Source organism: Chlorocebus sabaeus, chromosome 11 (genome assembly GCF_047675955.1).
Source record: "Chlorocebus sabaeus isolate Y175 chromosome 11, mChlSab1.0.hap1, whole genome shotgun sequence".
Classification (NCBI taxonomy): Eukaryota; Metazoa; Chordata; class Mammalia; order Primates; family Cercopithecidae; genus Chlorocebus; species Chlorocebus sabaeus.
Genome location: NC_132914.1, coordinates 29029170 through 29049292, shown reverse-complemented (window position 1 = coordinate 29049292; position 20123 = coordinate 29029170). Strand labels below are relative to the sequence as shown.

Here is a 20123-nt window from a genome sequence, read left to right as displayed (position 1 = left end):
AAACTAAACCGAAATGGATTAAAGACTTAAATCTAAGACCTGAAACCATAAAACTTCTAGGAGAAAACCTAAGAAAAACGTTTCTGGACATTGGCCTAGACAGAGTATTTATGACTAAGACCCCAAATGCAAATGCAATAAAAACAAAAATAAATAAATTGAACCTAATTAAACTACCTTTATGAAAATAGTATGAAGCTTTCTCAAGGAACTAAAAGTAGATCTACCATTTAATCCAGCAATCACACTAGAAGATATCTACCCAAATGAAAAGGAATCATTATATCAAAAAGACATCTGCAGGTGTATGTTTATCACAGCACAATTCACAAATGCAAAGATAAAGAATCAATCTAAGTGCCTATCAACCAACAAATGCATAAAGAAAATGTGGTATATATACACCATGAAATACCACTCAGCCATATAAAAGAATGAAATACTGTCTTTTGCAACAACTTGGATGGAACTGGAGGCCATTATCTAAGTGAAGTAACTCAGGAACAAAAGAACAACTACTACACGTTCTACTTGTAAGTGGTAGCTAAGCTATGGGTACGCAAAAGCACACAGAATGGTCAGCCTCTACAACAAATAGCATCATTATCCCCCAATGCTCCTTAAATCATCTTAATTAGATTTAACTTGGAGTAAAAAAAAAGTTTTGTATTGGTAGGGTGGTGGAAATTATCAAAGGTAAGAAAAATAAAATGCATTACCAACTTAATGGTAGTACGTGAGGCTCTATTTTATTCATTGTAAATATTCTGAGTAAAGTTCATTTTCATTATTTTAGTTATCCTTTTTGTCTTTTACCTGTGATATATGTACATTTCTACCTTTAAGTTATGATATTCAGAACGCTCCTCTATCTTTTAAAATATCTTTTCAATCAATATTTCAATTCAACAGTTTACAAGTCTTTTCTATATATGCACAGATAAGAGAAATAGGAATATTCTAACAGATTATCCCACTGTTAACATTAAATCCAGGGTACTATGGGATAAATCAAACCAAAAAAGTATGTCCTTTCAACAACATTGGTCAGCAAGTTTCTCAAAACTTACAAAACTGCAAAAACAGAAACAAGATCAAAAGACTGGGTTAAAATCACTCCCTTTTAATTATGTCAACTACTTTCTATACACTACTCTAACAACACTGTTGCTAATGGCAGACTAAGGAAAAATAATAATTATTATAGCAAAATCTATACTTAAATAGATTCAGAGACATATACATACACACAAAAGAAAATAAGAATACTGTGATAGCATTTTGAAATGTCAACCTGGATAAGCTAATAATGAAACACTAATCTAGACGTTGCTGTGAAGGTATTTTGTATGTGATTAAAGTCCACAATAAGTTTACTTTAAGTAAGAGATTACCCTAGATAATTATGGACCTGATTCAATCTTTTGAAGGATCTTCAAAGCAGAGTTGAGAGTTCCCCAGTAAAGGAGAAATTTTGTGTGTGGACTGCAGTTTCAACCTGTGCCTATGGGTTCTAACCTGCCCCTCCTGATGGACCATCCTATGAATTTTAGGCTTGTCTAGTCAGCTCCACACTCATGTAAGCTAACTATTTATTAAAAAAAAAAAAAATCTTAATATATACATCTCCTACTGGGTCTGCTTCTCTGGTTGAACCATGACTGATACAAATACCATGTCCATACAACAAATGACACTCAAATCTTTCCCAAAATTGCTTAATGAATAAAAACTTCCCAATTTATTAAGACCAAATAGCATTAAGACCAAATAGATTATTGCCAGAAAACATATCAATGCTTCAAACCCTTTCTAGAAAAATTGATAAATGAAAAAATTGATAAAAAGTGATAAATGAAGACATGCAGAGATGGAAGAAAATGGATAGTATAAGTCTCAAACAGAAAGCCATATTGCATAGGAGAGCTTTTTTTTTTTTTTTTTTTTTTTTTTGTTTTAAGAAAGAATCTCACTCTGTCACCAAAGACAGAATACAGTGGTACAATCATAGCTGACTGCAGTCTCCAACTCCTGAGCTCAACTGATCATCTCATCCCAGTCTTAAAAGTAGCTGGGACTACAGGTAACTAGGTGGGACTATACATGCATGCCACCATGCCTGGCTTTTTTTAAAAAAAAAAAAAAAGAAACACAGTCTCACTATATTGCACCGGCTGGTCTTGAGCTCCTGGCCCCAAGTGATCTTCCTGCCTCAGCCTCCTAAAGTGCTGAGATTACAAGTATGAGCCACTGCACAAGGCTGCACAGTATATCTTAATAAAAGGTTTAGTAACTCACTAATCGTTAATTAGCAATTATCTTTAATACAAGGTATTTACAAAGGTGTGGAAATCATTTACCTATATGTTCTTCTAATCCAAGATCTAATACATCACCATTATAGACATATAGATTATAAAAAGAATTCTGTATTACATATTACTCATTCAACAGAAATGACAACTACAGTAAGATCAGTAATTACCTCACAGACAGAATGATTTTACAGCTAATGTCATGTTGTAAATACAGTATTTCAGACTGAATTAAACCATAAAACACATACTCAGATGGTAAATCCAAACATCAGAGATGTATACGGGGAAAAAAAGTGAAAGACCTATAAGAAACAGTTACAGGAGTAGGTAATGTACAAAACTAACTTAATTTTTTTATCTTCACAATAAAACATAAAAGATTTATTCAACTGCATAAGATTATTAAAAAGGTCTACTAAAATCTTCCAGTATTATCAAAATACAAGCATGACTGCTAGTTTAAATAGATGAAATATCAGAGAAAAGAACTATGTACTTTCTGTTCTAGTCTGTTCACTGACTTTTATTTTATTTTATTATTATACTTTACATTCTAGGGTACATGTGCACAACGTGCAGGTTACATATGTATACATGTGCCATGTTGGTGTGCTGCACCCATTAACTCGTCATTTACATTAGGTATATCTCCTAACGCTAACCCTCCCCACTCCCCGCACCCCACGACAGGCCCCGGTGTGTGAAGTTCCAAAAGGTGACACCCTGCTCATATCAGAGTGCCTCTGAGACAAATTTTTTAAAAGAATCAAATATGTTTGGAGATATAATTCCATTTCCTCTGTTTATATTCTCAACTACTCAAATGAATGAGGTAGATAAATATAAGCTATATCTAAAACAGTAGATATGTTATCATATTTTAGACCACACCTGACTACATAAACAAAAGTGTATGACTGAACACTTCATCGCATATATGCACAAAGAGATACTGCAAAGAAAAGATATTCTTTTTTAATCTGTCCAGCACCATGCTTTACAGAAAGAAAAATAAAGTTTCTAGCATTTTTTCACATAATATTCTATTAATTCAACCAAAACTTATAATGTGCTAGTACAAAAAAAGGGTTTAGTGGAATAGACAAACTACTCTAGAAATTTCAAGTGGAAAGCTTTAAGATAGGGAAATTCCTGATTACAAAATCATAATTGAAAGTGCTGGAGGACCAAAAGTTGAGTCAGGAGAGTGAGGCGCGGGATCAGCAGCTCTCCATTTACTCTCCCACCGAAGGGATCCAGAACCAGAAAGGAGCTGGTGCCTCCCTTCCCAGGGTCAGGAAATGCATGGTTTAATTCAGTGGAATATCTGTTTCATGCATCGAAATCTAGGCCAGTGAGTCTTCACCTTAAGTACAGATTACTCTGAGAGTCTAAAAGAAGTTATGAACTTCTCTCCTAGGTAAGTCTATATACTTATACGTGCATGACTTCTGTACTTAACTTGAGGGATCTCATAAGATGCTATTTCAAAGTTTTATTCAAGAGGATACAAATATAAACAAGACAGTTTCCCAATCCTAAAGCTCACATTCTAGAAAAGATACATAGACAAACTTTTATATCACATAAAAGATTTGGAATATTAAAATAAAAGTACAGTGAAGAAAAGGATTATATCATATTTAAAAAAAAAAAAAAGACTTCACAAAACTAATGATCCTAAGGTAAGCTTAATATATGACACAGAACTTGCAAGAGAGAGGAAAGGTAAGAAAAAGAGGAAAATGAGTATTTAAACAGCACCATATCAGGCATATATACACATTTAATCTTTAATAGTATATATTATCATTTTAATCATATATATACATAATTATATATATGAATATATCTGTATATAGGTTATATAATATGTATGCATGTATATGTGCATATTCACACTTGATTTTCACAATACTTTTTTTAAGTAGATATTATTACCATTTTACAAATAAAGAAACAGGTACTTGAAAGGCTTATTAAGTTGACCAAGGTTACATAGCTGTTAATGGTGAAGCCAGGATTCATATCCAAGTCTGTATAATTCTTACTAGGACTTTCCAGGCAAAGAGAACAACATATTAAAAGCTACAGAGTCATGAAACCACAGGATGTGTTTAGGGAACAGCAAGTACTTCAATATAATTGAAAAGTAAAGAGCTCAAAAGGAACATGATGATTACAGACACTCCAGTCCTAACTATACTGAATAAACAAAAAGACTTGAGAAAGACTTATACAGCTAGTTATCTGGCTTATGCTCCTAGATGAACAGTTACTTTTATTAAGTGAGAAAAGAAATAATAGTTCAAGTGTGAAACAGTAAAAGGTGAGATATGTTTTAGTGATGCTGACTTTAAGTTACATATCAAGGCAGGAAGGCTCCAAAGAAGGGTCAAGAATGACGGCATAAATTTGGGTATCTTCAATTAAAAGATTTCATCAAAGAGAAAATACAAAAGGGTCAAGGACAAAACCCTAAAAACAATTGTTAAAAGGAAGGGAGAGAGAAGATAAGTAAAGAAGTCAAAAGGGAAGATCATAGTAGTAGGAAAGAACCAGGGGTATAAAGTGTCATGACTGACAACAGAAAAGAGACTAGCTAACAGCATAAAATGCCACAGATGAAACTAAACAGTAATTAATGAAAAAGAAAGGTCACTTCAACATTTGGGATTAGGCAGGCTAGAGGACTGACAGAAAAGCTCAGCAGAGAAAGAGACTTTTGAACTGGGCTATGAAGGAAGAGTGTGATCTGAACACACAGAGATGGAGAAAATGTTTTAGCTGAATAGCACAACTAGAACAAAGAACCAGAGGTAGGAATAAATTGCAAATATGTGCCGGGAAGTACAAGTAATTTTCAGTTTTACTGTGCCACTAGTATGACAAGGGTAACAGTGAATGAAAGTCTACAGAGTCTGGCTACTACCAGATCATAATGGCCCTTGAAAGAGAGACAAAAGAACTTAGGGTCTAAACTAACTACTATGTAAAGATGACTATATAAAAATTATTTTGGAAACCATGAATAGAATGAATTACAAGGCAAAGAAGCCAGTTAAATTAGTGTTATAACAGTCCAGATGAGATGTTAAATCTGACCTACTTGATCAAAGTGAAAAAAAGGAGGAAGGTTGATGCAAGAAATAGAAAAAATTTGACTACAGGTTGAGTACTCCTTACTCAAAATGCTTGAGACCAGAGATACTCAGATTTCAGAATATTTACCATCCCAAATTTGACAATCCCAAATCCAAAATTCTCTAATAAGCATTTCCTTTCAGCATCATGTAAGTTTTGGATTTTGGAGCATTTCACAGTTTGGATTTTTGGATTTGGGATGTTCAACCTATAATAGTACTTAACAAATGCAATTCTATTCAGTTTTTGCTAAAAGTTAAATAACTGAATTAGCTAAAAGGCAATATAAGTTTAAAATGAAGAGCATATGATATACCAAAATGTTATTATCCTCATTAAAGAAAAAACCCAAACTGAAATTTAATTGAGGTAGTACCTATAGAACTCATGATGAGTATGAGAAATTCCCTTTGTGACAGTGTCATTTATAAATCTCTAAAATGTTCAATACTATGAAGAAGGTCAGTTTTGGGTGTATTCTTATAAAAAGATATTTGAACACAGGCTTTTCAGTTCTAAGGTATTTGTTAATTTTAATATCTACTCTACATGATCTTACAGGGAAATATTTAACATTACTTACCAAACTTGTAAATATATCACTGTAAGTTATAAGCTTATGAAATATGGCTTCAGTCAGCCTTTAGGAAAACTGATAGCATATCTCTGAAATTTCACTTCCCATAAGTCTTAGCGGGTAAGTAAAGCATAATTAAAAATTTAAAATCTAATACAAAAAGCTGAAATTTCTCTAAATTACACATATAACTGTATATAAACCTTTAAAAATATACATATAATTTTCAACAGATGAACACAGGGTTTATAGCATGGATCCTGTTACATTAGATTTTTTGTGAGCCCACAAAAAATCTTAACTAATATTTACAATGGGAAAAACAATAAACAGTTTTTCTAAAGTAAATGACCAGTTAAATTTCTATACTCTCAAACACAAAAAAATCACTGTCCTGTTATGAAAATGAAAAATCATTTGCTCCAAGACCTTGAAAGGCTGATTCAGACTCAAGAACCTAACAGTACTCAGCAATCTGAGTAAGGCATAAATTACAATCTACTCCTCAGCCAAGATCTTTATCAATTTATAAGTTACACAGGGAACTGCACACTGTATATGATAGAAACAGGAAAATGTGAAACATTTTCCACCATTCATATAATTTATATCCTTCCCATTAAGACAAATAAAATAGTTATTTTCATCATGCACTTGTGAAGTATGATTGCCTATTTATCTCACTTTACTATAAGAGATTCCGGAAAACAAATATTTCTCTTTGGTTTACACCCAGTGAGTCCAAAATGACATCAGGTTTAAGTTATAAACAGCATTATCATGACCAATAATAATTCCCTTTCTTTCTAAAGAAACATCACTCAAAAATTCTGAGAATCATATATATTACATAATTATATATACACAAACATACATACATACAATATTCAACTACATAAAGATGCCAAATGTCTTTAAAAATAAGGAATATAAATTCACAAATTATTTACATAGGTCATGGATCTAAGAAAAAAGAATTTTTATACAAGCACAACTGACATCATTTCTAAGTAGGCCATAAGCATAAATTACAATAATGATACAATACTCTGAAGTGCATTAAAGGCACAAATGTCTTAGCAGTAGAAACACACTAATATCAGATTCTAGTACATAAGATCCCCATATGCTTCCTTTTTCACATGAATAGTTTTTCACTTTTGAGAACATTACGGCATCAAATGGCAGAATATATTAATAAAGAGAGAAGCAGGAAGGAAAGAAAGAAAAAAAAAAAAAGCTACTTAACTAACCAGAGTTCCAGAAGGAGAAAGAGAATGGAGCAACAACAACATTGGTAAAAACAATAGCCAAGAATTTTCAGAAGTAATAAAACTTCCCATAATTAATTTGTTGAGCTTTTTGGGCTTATTAAATCTAAAGATTCAATCCATACATGCGGAAGCCCAATAAATTCTAATCAAAGAAAATAAGGTATCCTTACTTAGTACATCATAGTAAAACTATAGAACACCAATTACATAGCATTAAGTCATAAAGCGATTCAGAAAGAAAAGAGCAATTATTTTCAATGGAACAACTACTAATGGAATCAACTAACTTCCCAAAAACAACTATGGAAATCAGAAGATGGTGGAGTAATATCTACACTGTGCAGAGCAAATAAATAAATGTCAATATAGAAACTAGAGGAATCTATCTAACAGGAATAAGCATTTTCAAACAAGCATAATACTGCTGATAATAATGTCTTGTGGCGTTATACATATATGTAATATACAGCTTATATTATGTATTAAGTATGTATTTCATATGCATATACAATATTTATATATATACACATTTAAAATGCTACACAATAGCATAATAACAAAAGAGTAAATTAATACATTTCAAATGTTCCACATTCTTTGTATTTTTCAAGAGAAGGCTGAAGATCCTAATTAGTTTCAGGTTTTAGTCAGTTTAGAATGCTTGCGAAAATTTCCAAGGATACCACCGAAAGAAAAGAAGCAGAGTACATAACTTCCAAACTGATAACTTTCTCTGGCCAAAAACCAACCAATTTAGAAAACAGTAACAATAAAAAGCAGCCAAATTAGAAAACAATAACAATAAAAACAACTGGGAAAGCCCCACACCTGGAAATTAGCAAATACTTTTAAAAATAACTCAAGTATCACTTCATCTGAAAATTGTAATTTAAAAATAAAATTGGCAAGATACAGTTAAAGCAGTAATTAGAGGGAAAATTATAGCCTGGAATACTTCTGTCTGAAAAGAAAGGTTAAAAGTAATAAGATAAGCATAAAAAATTTTTAAAAATTAGGAAAAATATAATAAACATAATAAAATAGACAATATAAAATAATGATCATAAAAGAGAAATTAATCAGAAAACAAATATAAAATTGAGAGTGTAGCTACACTGCTAAAAGTTAACACTTGAAAACATGCTGTTTCCCTCTGTCTCTGCTGTAATGCTTTGGGTAAGCCCTGCTTCCCTTACCATCATAGGCATTTGCCTTGCCAATCCCGATCTGGACTCAAACACTTCTGTATCTGATATTCTTCCTAGCTATAATGCAGTACCTACCTCACTCTCTCTATCCCTTTATTATATGCTATTCTGGCACTCCATACCTCCCCTTAAAAGTGTATCCTAGTCATAATTAAACATCTGAACAATTATTTAATTTCTGTGTACCTTACTGGTTTGCAAGAGCCATGAAGGCAAACATCTTGTTTGTCTTGTTTGTTCCCGATTGTCTCCCCTGTGCTTGATATACAATAATTTGTTGAATGGGGGAGAAATCAAACAATAGAAGGTTGAAAGCAAACAGTATTACCTCCTAATGTCAAGCAGGATCATAACCAATGAGAATCTAGTTTTTCTTTTAAAAAATTAGAAGTAAATTTCACAAATTTAATCAAACATATTCCACTGAAGCAAAATACTTGTGTTTAGATTAATAAGACCAAGAGTTGAAATTGCTTTAAGGTTGCTCCTTTAGGAACCTAACGGATTGATGAGTAAATGTTTATTTGCATGTTTAATGAACAATTATATCAGCAAATGTTTCCTTGAAATAAAAAAAATTAACATTGTGAACCTTTTAAGGGATGGAGGAAGAAAAGTAACAGTTGATTTACATAACTAAAGCATTTCTTAATAGCCAAATTGTAATATTTGATTACAGTATTTTGTCAACTCTGTACTGTCAGCCACATTGAATTAAAATTTCCTCCAAACCAGCTAAATCACCTTTTATCCACTTTTCTATGACCTCAGACTTGACAGATACAAAATGATCAAACTCTTCACATCTTTAGCAAACCTTCTATAGGATTAAGTTTAAGTAATAACTTCCCTATTGATTCACAGCTCTAAAGTATATCTATAAACATCTTTGTGTTCTAAGTACTTCAGAAGCAGTCTCTGTGATTTATTCTAAAATTACCTGGGAAGGTCCATTAACTAAAACAATCTATCTGAGGAGGTCCACAATAAAACTAGTCTTTAACACATTCACTCCAAAAAAACAAATCTAGAAGATTTTCCATTTTAATTTAAACGAAGGAAATTTTCATTAATTATTATTATAAATTTAAAATTATTAAATTATTAAATCATTATTAAAATGATTATCACCTCAGCAATGCTTTAATAAGATAAAAATTAATGCATACTAGCTGCAAGCCAATATAACCATTTTGATACAAAAACCAGAATTGGGACTAAAAAAAACTGTGATTAGGCACAACAGCAATACCCAAATCATGGAGGATTTTGTAACTGCAATTAGTTTGTAAAATTTATTCAGCCGATTCCTAATAACAGGTACAAATCTTTAGTACCCAATACAGAAATTACAACAAAATATTCAGAGGAATATCATAAGTCAAAATTACAACCTCCAAAATTATAATCAAATCATGTTTTACTGATATTCAGGAATCCACAACAAATGAAAAAATAAATCCTAAGCATTTCTACACTTTAAAATCAAATGTCATCAACAGGCAACATCTACTGATCATTCACTGTGTCCCAGCCCTCTCTGGTGCCACTTAAAATAATGGAGTCATGGGTGGCAGGGCGGGTGGAGGGGAGCAGACAGTGAGAGTGGATGCAGGAAAAAAAAGCTGCTCAAGTCATCTAGGAAAGACATGATGGTGGCTTTGACTGAGATAATGACCAGGGAAGTGGAGAGAACTGAAAAGATCCCCACTTGGAATGAACTCGGAAACTACAGAAATTGCTGATGGGGTGGGCTATGGAATAGATAATCACAAGGACAGAATGGGCACAAAAAAATGTTGGAAGATTCCAGAATCTCAAGAAATCATGGTACCCTCCCACTCCCCCATACCCCCTGCCACATAGAGGAAGTACCACAAATACAGAAGAGAATACCACCAAGAATTAGAGACATCGTTTAAGAAGCTCAAATGCCCAACCTTTACGAAGAGGAAGGAAGTACATGAAAACTCAACCTGAGTAAGTACAAAGTATAAGTTCATTTAAAATGCACATTAGCAACAACAGTATTCATTAGGGGCATCAGTTCAGAGACATCAAGCCAAGTGTGCATAGGGCAAATCTGTCAGAACCTCTGGTTATACTGACCCTGTAAGTCTCATGTTCCTGTGAGTCTCTCAACCCTGCCTGGCCACTTGAAAATTCATACAGCAGAAACATTTACTGTTTCCAGCTACAGCTAGGCCCAAGAGTCCAATACAAGAATCTCAGGGGTAAAGGGAGGGAGTAAGTGAGTGATGGAGGTTATTCTGTTTGATTCAGGTCCAGTCTTAGTCTGTGACCTCCATATCAGACACCTGAGGTCAGATTCAAAAATTTTTCTTAGTCTCATATTGCACTATTCATCCACAGTAGATTTTAGATGAAATCTACTCTCTCCTCCCTTCCCCATGCCATCCATACTGAGTAAACAGGATGACGACTTCTACCCTTTGAAGATTCAGACATGGGGCTTGCTCTGAAGCAGTCCTGGGTATAGCTCTGTGGCCAAAATAATGGAGTCCTCATTCTAATGAACAAGAGGAATTCCAGAACCCAAAGGGAGACTGATATTCTAGACTTCACAGATTCTATGAAAATGTGGTGTTATAGAATCTAACATTATAGAACAGTCTGTCAGTTTAAGGCTTCCTACTGATCTCTTAAAGGTACTCTGAGGACAGTATAGATGATCATGAGATTCTTCCATGTTGTCATATGTAGCTATAGTTTGTTAACTTTCCAAGTGTATGGTGTTCTATTATATAAACATAATCCAGCAGGGCAGGGTGACTCACACCTGTAATCCTAGCATTTTGGGAGGCCGAGGTGGGCAGATCATGAGGTCAGGAGATGGAGACCATCCTGGTTGACACAGTGAAACCCTGTCTCTACTAAAACTACAAAACATTAGCCAGGCATGGTGGCACATACCTGTAGTCCCAGCTACTCACGAGGCTGAGGCAGGAAAATCTCTTGAACCTGGGAGGTAGAGGTGCAGTGAGCCAAGATTGTGCCAGTGCACTGCAGTCTGGGCAACAGAGTGAGACTCCGTCTCAAAAAATAATAATTATTATCTTTATATAAGAATAAATTACATATTATATATAAATATATAATATAGTATAAATATAATATTATTATTATATATAACCCAAAATATTAAACTTTCTACTTTTGATGAATATTTGAGTTGTTTCTAGTTTGAGGCTATTATAAACAATGTTGCCATAAACGTTATTTTACACATTTAAAAAACACAACCATTTCAACAACCATGCTACTATGAATTTGCCCATGGTTAGCTAAAGAAGACTTTCTTTTTCAATGTACTCATAAAATTATCACCTTCAACGTGGCCAACATTTTCTTATGTATGACCTTAGGTATATATGACCTCAAATATAAAATCTGACACTGTTCAGAGTTAAACAGCATGTTTTGTTCTATGTTTATATTAGTAAAATTAGTAAGTAAACTGTTAATTTTAAATAATCTTTCAAGTCACAGAAACAATATACATTATCATGCTAATTAAAATAGTTTTGCTGAAAATACAAGAATATTCACTACAGGTCTGTTTGTAACAGAAAGAATTAAAGTAAAAATAGCTAGTTACATTAGTAATAGTAATCCATGAAAAAGAGTACTATGCAACCACTAAAATGAATTTAGAAAATCTGTAAGTACTTCGACAGAAAGTTCTCCAAATTATTGTGGGAAAAAAAGCAGGGAGTATTACTATGTATATATAATACACTGTCATCTCTATTAAAAAAAATAGACACCACACAATTGTACATGCCTAGAAGATATTCGGATGGTTAAAAAAGAATTTATAAAACTAGTTGCATCAGAAGTGAGACTAGAGAACTAAGATAAAAGAAAAATTTTCACTGTATATCTTTTGCATTATTTCCATTTTCTTTCATACCCTTATACTATATATATATGTATGTGTCTGTCTCTCAAAAACAATAAAAAGTATCTTTTCTGAGGCCAAAAAATGTAATTCAAGATGGACAGCTGATTAGAATTGTATACATTGGTGTAAGAATGGTAGGCAATGATTCCTACTGTCGCTGAGCCAAATAGAATCTAAGTTTTGTTTTATTTCCAGTGTTTTTTTTTTTTTTTTTTGGTGGGCGGGCAAACTTAGGATTATAATGATAAAGAGTCAGAGCACTATCTTCATATTATAGAAAAAATATTCATTCCCCAACCTTCATTTTTTAGCAGTATCAGAAAATCCCTATAGCACCATTTTTAAACTATTTTACTTTTCTCTAAATATATCCTAAAATATCCTAAAATGCACACCACAGTCTTTAAAAAGCAAATTCAGATTCAGATAGAAAAGATAAAGGTACTATAAAATACTGTAAGAAAAAGCAATGTGAACAGTAATTGATTGTTAAAAGATACCGAAAAAGACAAGGTTTCTCTTAAGAATTACAGTTCTTCACATTAATATTTGTGTTCTGTTTTTAGAACCACTGTCATTTATTAGATTAGTATTGTCAGTTATACCACACAGTTAAACCAAGCACCATAATTCACCTAGTAAAAGCTATTCATATTACAGATAACAACGACCATAAAATAAAATAATAAACTGAGAATTCAAAATCTCATAGAATTATTTAGATATCATCTAGTCCTTCAATTTATAGATTTGCTAGTTGAGATTCACAGAAGTTACATAGTTAGCTGAGGGCAAAGACAGAACTCCTCACTCCACAACAGGGATATTTGACTCTAACCCACACTATAATAAACCTAATTTTCAGAAGTATAGCAAATAACACTGTATACTTCCTATAATATGCATTAATAAAAACATGAACTGCAATAAATTACTGAAAATTCACATCAAGACTAGTATCTATATGTACAGTAATAATTCACAGCTTTATAGAAGCTATCATCTTAGGCATCATTTTTAAAAACTGGCTCCAAAGTAAAAGAAGGTGAGTTAATAACCTCGGAGTTAAACAGAATATACAAGATGTAGCAAAAAGAAGGTATGTGACAATTTTCTATTCAAATAATCTTTGTAAAGACACTATGAAATTATTAGACTTCAATAGAAATCTGGTTTATGTCCTGACAAAAATGTCTAATGTAGATACAAAGACAGATGGAAAGTTTTTAAGCATTACCTATATTGCCTACTATAATGCACGTATGTGACTATGTAATAAGTCACCTTCAAATTTTACCTCAAATATAAATCAGACAAATGAATTTGATTAACACTGATTATTACTATGTACAAACTACAGATTAATCTGAAGAAAAATACTGAAACAATTTTTCCTCAAACAAAAATTTGTGGACTCAGGTTCTGAGCTCTCATAGATGTGTAACACAGATTCTACTGGAAAAACAGGGTTAGTAAGGAGAGTAACGGGATATTAATAAAATGACCGATTTGTTGTCCTAGGTTTTCCTGGACAGAATGGAGAATGGAAAAATTGAACCATGAAATCAAAAAGGCATCTGTCTTGCAGGTTTCTCTCTGCCAATGTCTTGAGAAAAATGTTTGAACTTTCCTGTTGGCTTTGTATGCAAATAGCTCCAGATGCAAACTGAACCACATCTAAGTTATTTGGTTCAACATCTGCTGGTCCAATTCCCATTATTCCTTCTAAAGGGTCAGCTTGTGACAGACAGTTTAGTTTGCCCTCTATACAAGCTGTTTGGAAGGAGCTAATTTGGATTAAAGTATCTATCCAGATAGCTTGTTTTTTCCCTTTGATGGTCAATGCATTCTAATGTGGTCTGTGTAGTGCTACAAAGAACTTAGAAACATATTAGAAAGGACACTATTCAAGGTTTTGCCTCCCACCTCGCCTTCTAGACAATTTATATTTATACAGTTAAACATAAAAAGTGAACAGTTCTTTGCCTCTAAAACAGCACCACCCACATTGTACACAATGGCAACATGACAACACTTTCTGACATAATATTCTTTTCATGTAGCTGCTATCAAAGATTTGAACTTAAAGTTACTGATGAAAGTGTTTGCCAATATTAACAACACATTTCATGAAACAGCCTGTCCTTCTAGATGACAGCTTTTATATGACATCACTGAAAATGAAATAAGGTGCACAGCACATGGCATTTGGTGTCTGAAACACAGTACATTTTCAAACGTATGCTAAGTGAGTGAATGAATGAACAAATGAACAAACAAACCAAAGAATTAATTTAAATAAACTCCATGGATTCTGAAACTTTGAGTCTGCTACAATGAGAAAATAAAATAAAAACATGTAGTAATACCAAACTAAGACTAACAGTTCTTAGAAATTGCAAGGTCAAGTCATGATTAGTCCTTTCAAATCAGTACAGGTTGAGAATTTACACTGGAGAGGGAAAAGGAAGAAATCAGAATATATACACACACATAAACATATATATATACATGCACCTATATTATTATACACATATATACATATATACATACATATATATTGGTATACAAGAAGATAGCCATTCATTTTGAAAAGTCTCTGCTCTTATTAGTTTACTAAAAAGTAGAGCATGACTACCCTTATGAACATTTATAAAAGACAGTTACTTGAGAATAATTTCTTTTAAAAGAGATTTCTTAGCCAAAAAAATGTATTAATTTTTAAATAAAATACAGTGCTATGAGTAGCCAACTCAAAAACTTTCTTAGGTTAGATGCTCTGCAAAGTTGGAAATTATTTTTCTTTGGAAAAAAATGTTTAGAAAAATAAGTTAGAAAAAAAGAACACAAAAGAACTATATACTACTCTTATTCCTTCTAGATCTGTAATATACTAAACTAAAATTTAGTCTAGTCTCTATTGCTACCTACTGGCATACAGCAGGACCAAGTAAGAGATGAGAAAAGGTCACCAAACAGCTCTTCTTTCTTTCAGAAAATCTGTGACTGCTCTTATTAATCATGATTTCCAGGTCATATGTTTGCATTGAGAATGACGAGGAAAGTTAATTGAGCACCAAAAAAAAAAAAAAAAAGCTTCTTAGCTCTTAGCTGCCTTTGAGTAATTAGCCAAGATTTCTGAGATTAACATATTTTTGAAGGCAAGTTTGGTTTTGCCTTCTTTCAACTTATGATAGAAAGACTAATTATCCCCAAAGAATTAAAAATAAGAAGAGTTAACAAAGTAAATCTGCTCTACTCAGCAAGAAATAATTACTAAACATTGTTTATTAAAAAGGCACAGTGCTATGCTAGACACCCAGGATTCAACAGGTTTAAAACACAGTCACTGCCCTCCAAATCTCAGACTAACATAGACATAAAGAGATGGGAGTCATACTGATCAAATATTTTAAAAATACAAATTAGACACCCATGTTTATAGCAGCATTATTTACAATAGTCAAAGGCAGAAGCAACCCAGTGTACATCAACAAATGAACAGAGAAACAAAATGGAATATTATTCAGGCTTAAAAACGAAGTAAATTCTGATACATGCTACCACATGGGTGAACCTTGAGAACATTATTCTAAGTAAAATAAGCCTGTTACAAAATGACAAATACTGTATGATTCTACTTTATGAAGTATCTAGAATAGTCAAATTCATAGAAAATAGGATCGCAGTCGCCAGGGGCTGAGGGGAGAGGGCAATGGGGAGTTGTTTGGTAGATAGAGTTTCAGTTTTACATATACAATACTGAACTGCATACTTAAAAATAGTTAAGATGGCAAATTTTATATTTGTTTTACCACAAATTTTAAAAATACAAATTAGCATATGCTAAGGACCAAACAACTGGTACAGAAATAAAAGAACGGTAAACTCAGAAGCAGCAGCAGTTAATGAGATGCAGAACAAAGTCAGTGATAGCTCCATACGTTCTCTTGAAAGAAAAGTAAGACTCAAGTTAAGTGGATGGAAGATGAGGTAAGTAATACAATCAGGAGCAATGACAAAAATATAGGAACAGACCATGGGAACACTATGTGGATCACAGTTTGGCTTACAGGCTTCAAGCGGAATAGCATGGAAGGCAATGTGGAGGGTGAGGCTATGAAATAGAGAGGAAAATGCTTAAAGAAAGGCAATTCTCCTTGGATAGCTTTCACTAAAATAAAGTAATAATTTCTACATGTTTATGGAGAGTAAACAAAATAGGAAAAGAGCTTGATAATTTCATATTCATTCATCTTTTATTTATATTCCCCAATTTCTATGATAACAAGGGTGTAAAGACACATTTTACAGGTTAGATACTATAACTTAAGGAGATACAGGCCTAGAGATAATACTTTGTACAAAGCATCAGCATGCACATTTCATTTATTCTTACTGACAGTTCATTAATTTCATCATCAACATTGCCTATAAGCTAGCATTTTAAGAGTTCACTATGTAAATAATGCTAATATACAGTAAGATGCATGTCTTGAGGTACCTCAACCTATTGACAGAACTGCAGGCTATACAGACACTTTAAGAAATACATTAATTATCCCAGTTGCTATCACAAAATCTTCCTCCACCTACTTGCCTGTCCTGAAGCAGTAGAATCACTAGGCTCACCAAACCTACCTCACTCTTTATTTAACAAAATCCTTTATCCTAACCCCAAGAATGAAGACTTTTATTTTCCCCAAAAAACTTTAAAAATGTAAACCAAATGTTTCTTGGTTCTCTTCTTGGATTTTAAGCTGTGGTAAAGCTTGGCTAATCATCATCTCTTTTTAAAATATTTTCCATATGGATTATAGACAGCTAAGATAAAGGTAGGTGGGAAAAAAAGGAGAAAATTACTCTTTTCTTAAACTGAAAAGAATCTGCCTTACATCTCTTAAGGGTTCCTATCTTCTCAGGTCTTTACTGTCGAAATGATTACATTGTTATGCTAAGTAAGCTGTTCACATCACACTCACCTAAACAACTTCCAACTACCTGAATCAGAGACAGACTTCTCCAGGGAGAGAAAGACAAACTAACAAAGGAAAAAGACAGCTTTGGTTGAGCAAACATGTACCATGTCTTTAACTTCAGCCCTCAGCCATGTTTCTTATTCTCCATTTTGCAAGTCACTGAGAAAATCCAGAAAGAGTTAATTCTTCAGATCTAATTTTTCAAAGGGAGTAAGGGGAAAAAGAGTGTGTGTGTGTGAGTGTGTGAGTGTGAGTGTGTGCAAGATGACTTGTCCTTTAATTCTAGTTTCGCGAAGGTTTGAGAATTTTACCCACTAATATACAGACGTGCAGATGTAACATACAATGTTCACTCCTAGAGAACAGGAGTTAATTTGCTCATAATATACAATTCTTTAGAACTTTGCCACCTTATTTTTATAATAAAAGAGACTGTTTATGCTTTCATAAAAAGTAAAGAAATACAATTTGCCTTAAACTTCCAATCTACTGAAATCATTCCTCAAAAGCCACTTACGACCATCTATGGTTTTTTTCCTCAGCCTCCAATCTCACTGACCTCTCTAATGCCTTTGGAGAGGTGCCCATAGCTTCTTTGAAATTTTCTACTTCTAGTTTCTGTGTTGCAGCACTAGCCCAAAATCCCCTTACTTCTCAGACCTCTTTTACCTCCTCCTATTCCCCACCTTTGAACATCCAAATTAATCTACTGAACCTTATTCTATCTATGTACTGCTCCTCCCAGCAATCTCCTACAGCTTTAAGTGTCATTATCAACGGGAAAACTCCTAAACCAAGAATTCCAGCCCGAACCTTTCTTCTGAGTTTCAGGTCCCTTAAATATATTATACATGTCTAACATTAATTCATTAAGGCCCCATCTGTCCCAAACCAAGTCTCAAATTCTCTATTTCTGTTCATGGTAACACTATTCTTTCAGAATCAAGACGTGAAACCTCAAAAATCAATTTTAACTCCTCCTTCACTGTCACATCCACACAGTCCTGTGGATAACTCTTTCCAAAAAACCTGAGTTACTGAAAAAGAACTGAAATAGAATCTGAAAGAATACATGCCATCCCTAAACACAGTTACATGTATCAAATGATAAAACTTTTTAAAACCATTCTGTCATCCACACAATGCAAAGAGTACAGTTGCTCTGCCTACTTTACAATAAACAAATGCAGAACAGCACACTAAAAATCCTGAGCCACTATATAAACATAATCTACTATCCCAGTTCTCCCTATCCATTTCCAATGCCATCCTAATCTGTTCATTCATTCAGTTGCTAATTCACTTATTCACTTTATTCTTTATTCATCCTACAAATATTTATTGAGAACCAACTATAAGCCAGATACTATGCCCCATATTTAAGACATAACAACAGGACAGACAGACATCGTGGCTAACCCACAAAACTTGCTGTCCAACATGAAAGTTAGATAATAGGTGCATGTAGACATTGGAAGGTTTGCTGGGAAGGTGACCCAGAAAAAAAAATTAAAGCAAGAAATACTACTTTTAAAACACAGGAGTTAGTATCGTAAGGGAGTAGAAATGAACGCAATGAGAAGCAAGACAGACAATTCCCAGCAAAGGAAATAACACACAGCCCTCAAAGAAGAATGAGCATCCTAACAATGCCATCACCTTTCTCTCATTTGCACTTTTGTTCCATTTATCTTTCTCCCTTCAAAATCTTTCCTCATTCTCCCATATCTGCCTATGGAAATTATATGCACCCTTCAGAGACCAGATCAACTATATAAGTATATATATATATATATTTCCAGCTGCCAGGTTAGTACTTGATCAGACCAGGTATGAAAATAAGAATTTGCTAAATAAATGGATGATAAAATCATCATTCTTCCCAAATGACAAATCTATTTCATATTGCAAATATTCACTGTCTACATTATCTACCCTTGAAGGACTAAATTCCATACATCTCCATATCCCCATAGTGCCTAATGCATAATAAGCACTTGATTAATATTTTACAATAAACAACTGTAACATTTGAGGTCTAGGCAGAGCTGCTGAAGAAAAATACTTTCATCTTCTAACTTTAACAGATTTAATAGAAAACTCTGAAAGCTCAAAATACTCTTTTGACATAAATTAATATTATACATGAGGTCTTCCAAGAAACATCTGTCAATAATGGATTTTTGTATTTAATTTTCAGAAGGCAATTTTAATTTTCAATACTTTTAAGTGATTTTATTGCAAACACACTTCTAAATTTAAATATGCTGGAGGTGATAAATTATTTTTGGACTATAAAAAGGAATCTTTAACGAACTGGACAACCTAAAAAAGTTACTGGGCACCTCACCTTCCAAAAACCAAGATAAATTGAAAAATGTAAATTGTATTTTAACTTCATTTAATGTTCCTGACATCATTTTTAGAATCAGGCCTCAACAAAATGTGTTACATAATTCACAATTTGTTATTTTAAAAACCTAAAGAGTAAATCTGGATCACTCCATTTTTCAGATCAGAGAAGGATAAGTAAAAAAGTGAGAAACAGGGTTTCAAAGAATAGCCAAAAATGTTACACGGGAAAAAAAAAACAACCTAATTCCTAGATACCAATACCTGTAGGAAAGGCGGCCCAAGGAATAGCAGGAGATGTTGTTTGAGTTTCACCATTTCCACCATCAAAAGTCTCCGCAGCCTA

At 33.1% G+C, this 20123-nt stretch overlaps 1 protein-coding gene across 12 annotated transcripts in view; it reads right to left on the bottom strand.

The window, feature by feature from the left end:
• CCDC91 (coiled-coil domain containing 91) overlaps positions 1-20123 on the bottom strand; it is a 362694-nt gene that overhangs the window by 278429 nt on the left and 64142 nt on the right. For all 12 annotated transcript variants that reach the window (XM_007968045.3, XM_007968054.3, XM_037990234.2 and 9 more), the window contains exon 3: positions 20042-20120. In XM_007968045.3, coding sequence (XP_007966236.2) covers positions 20042-20120 — 79 coding nt within the window. The remainder of the gene's footprint in view (positions 1-20041; positions 20121-20123) is intronic.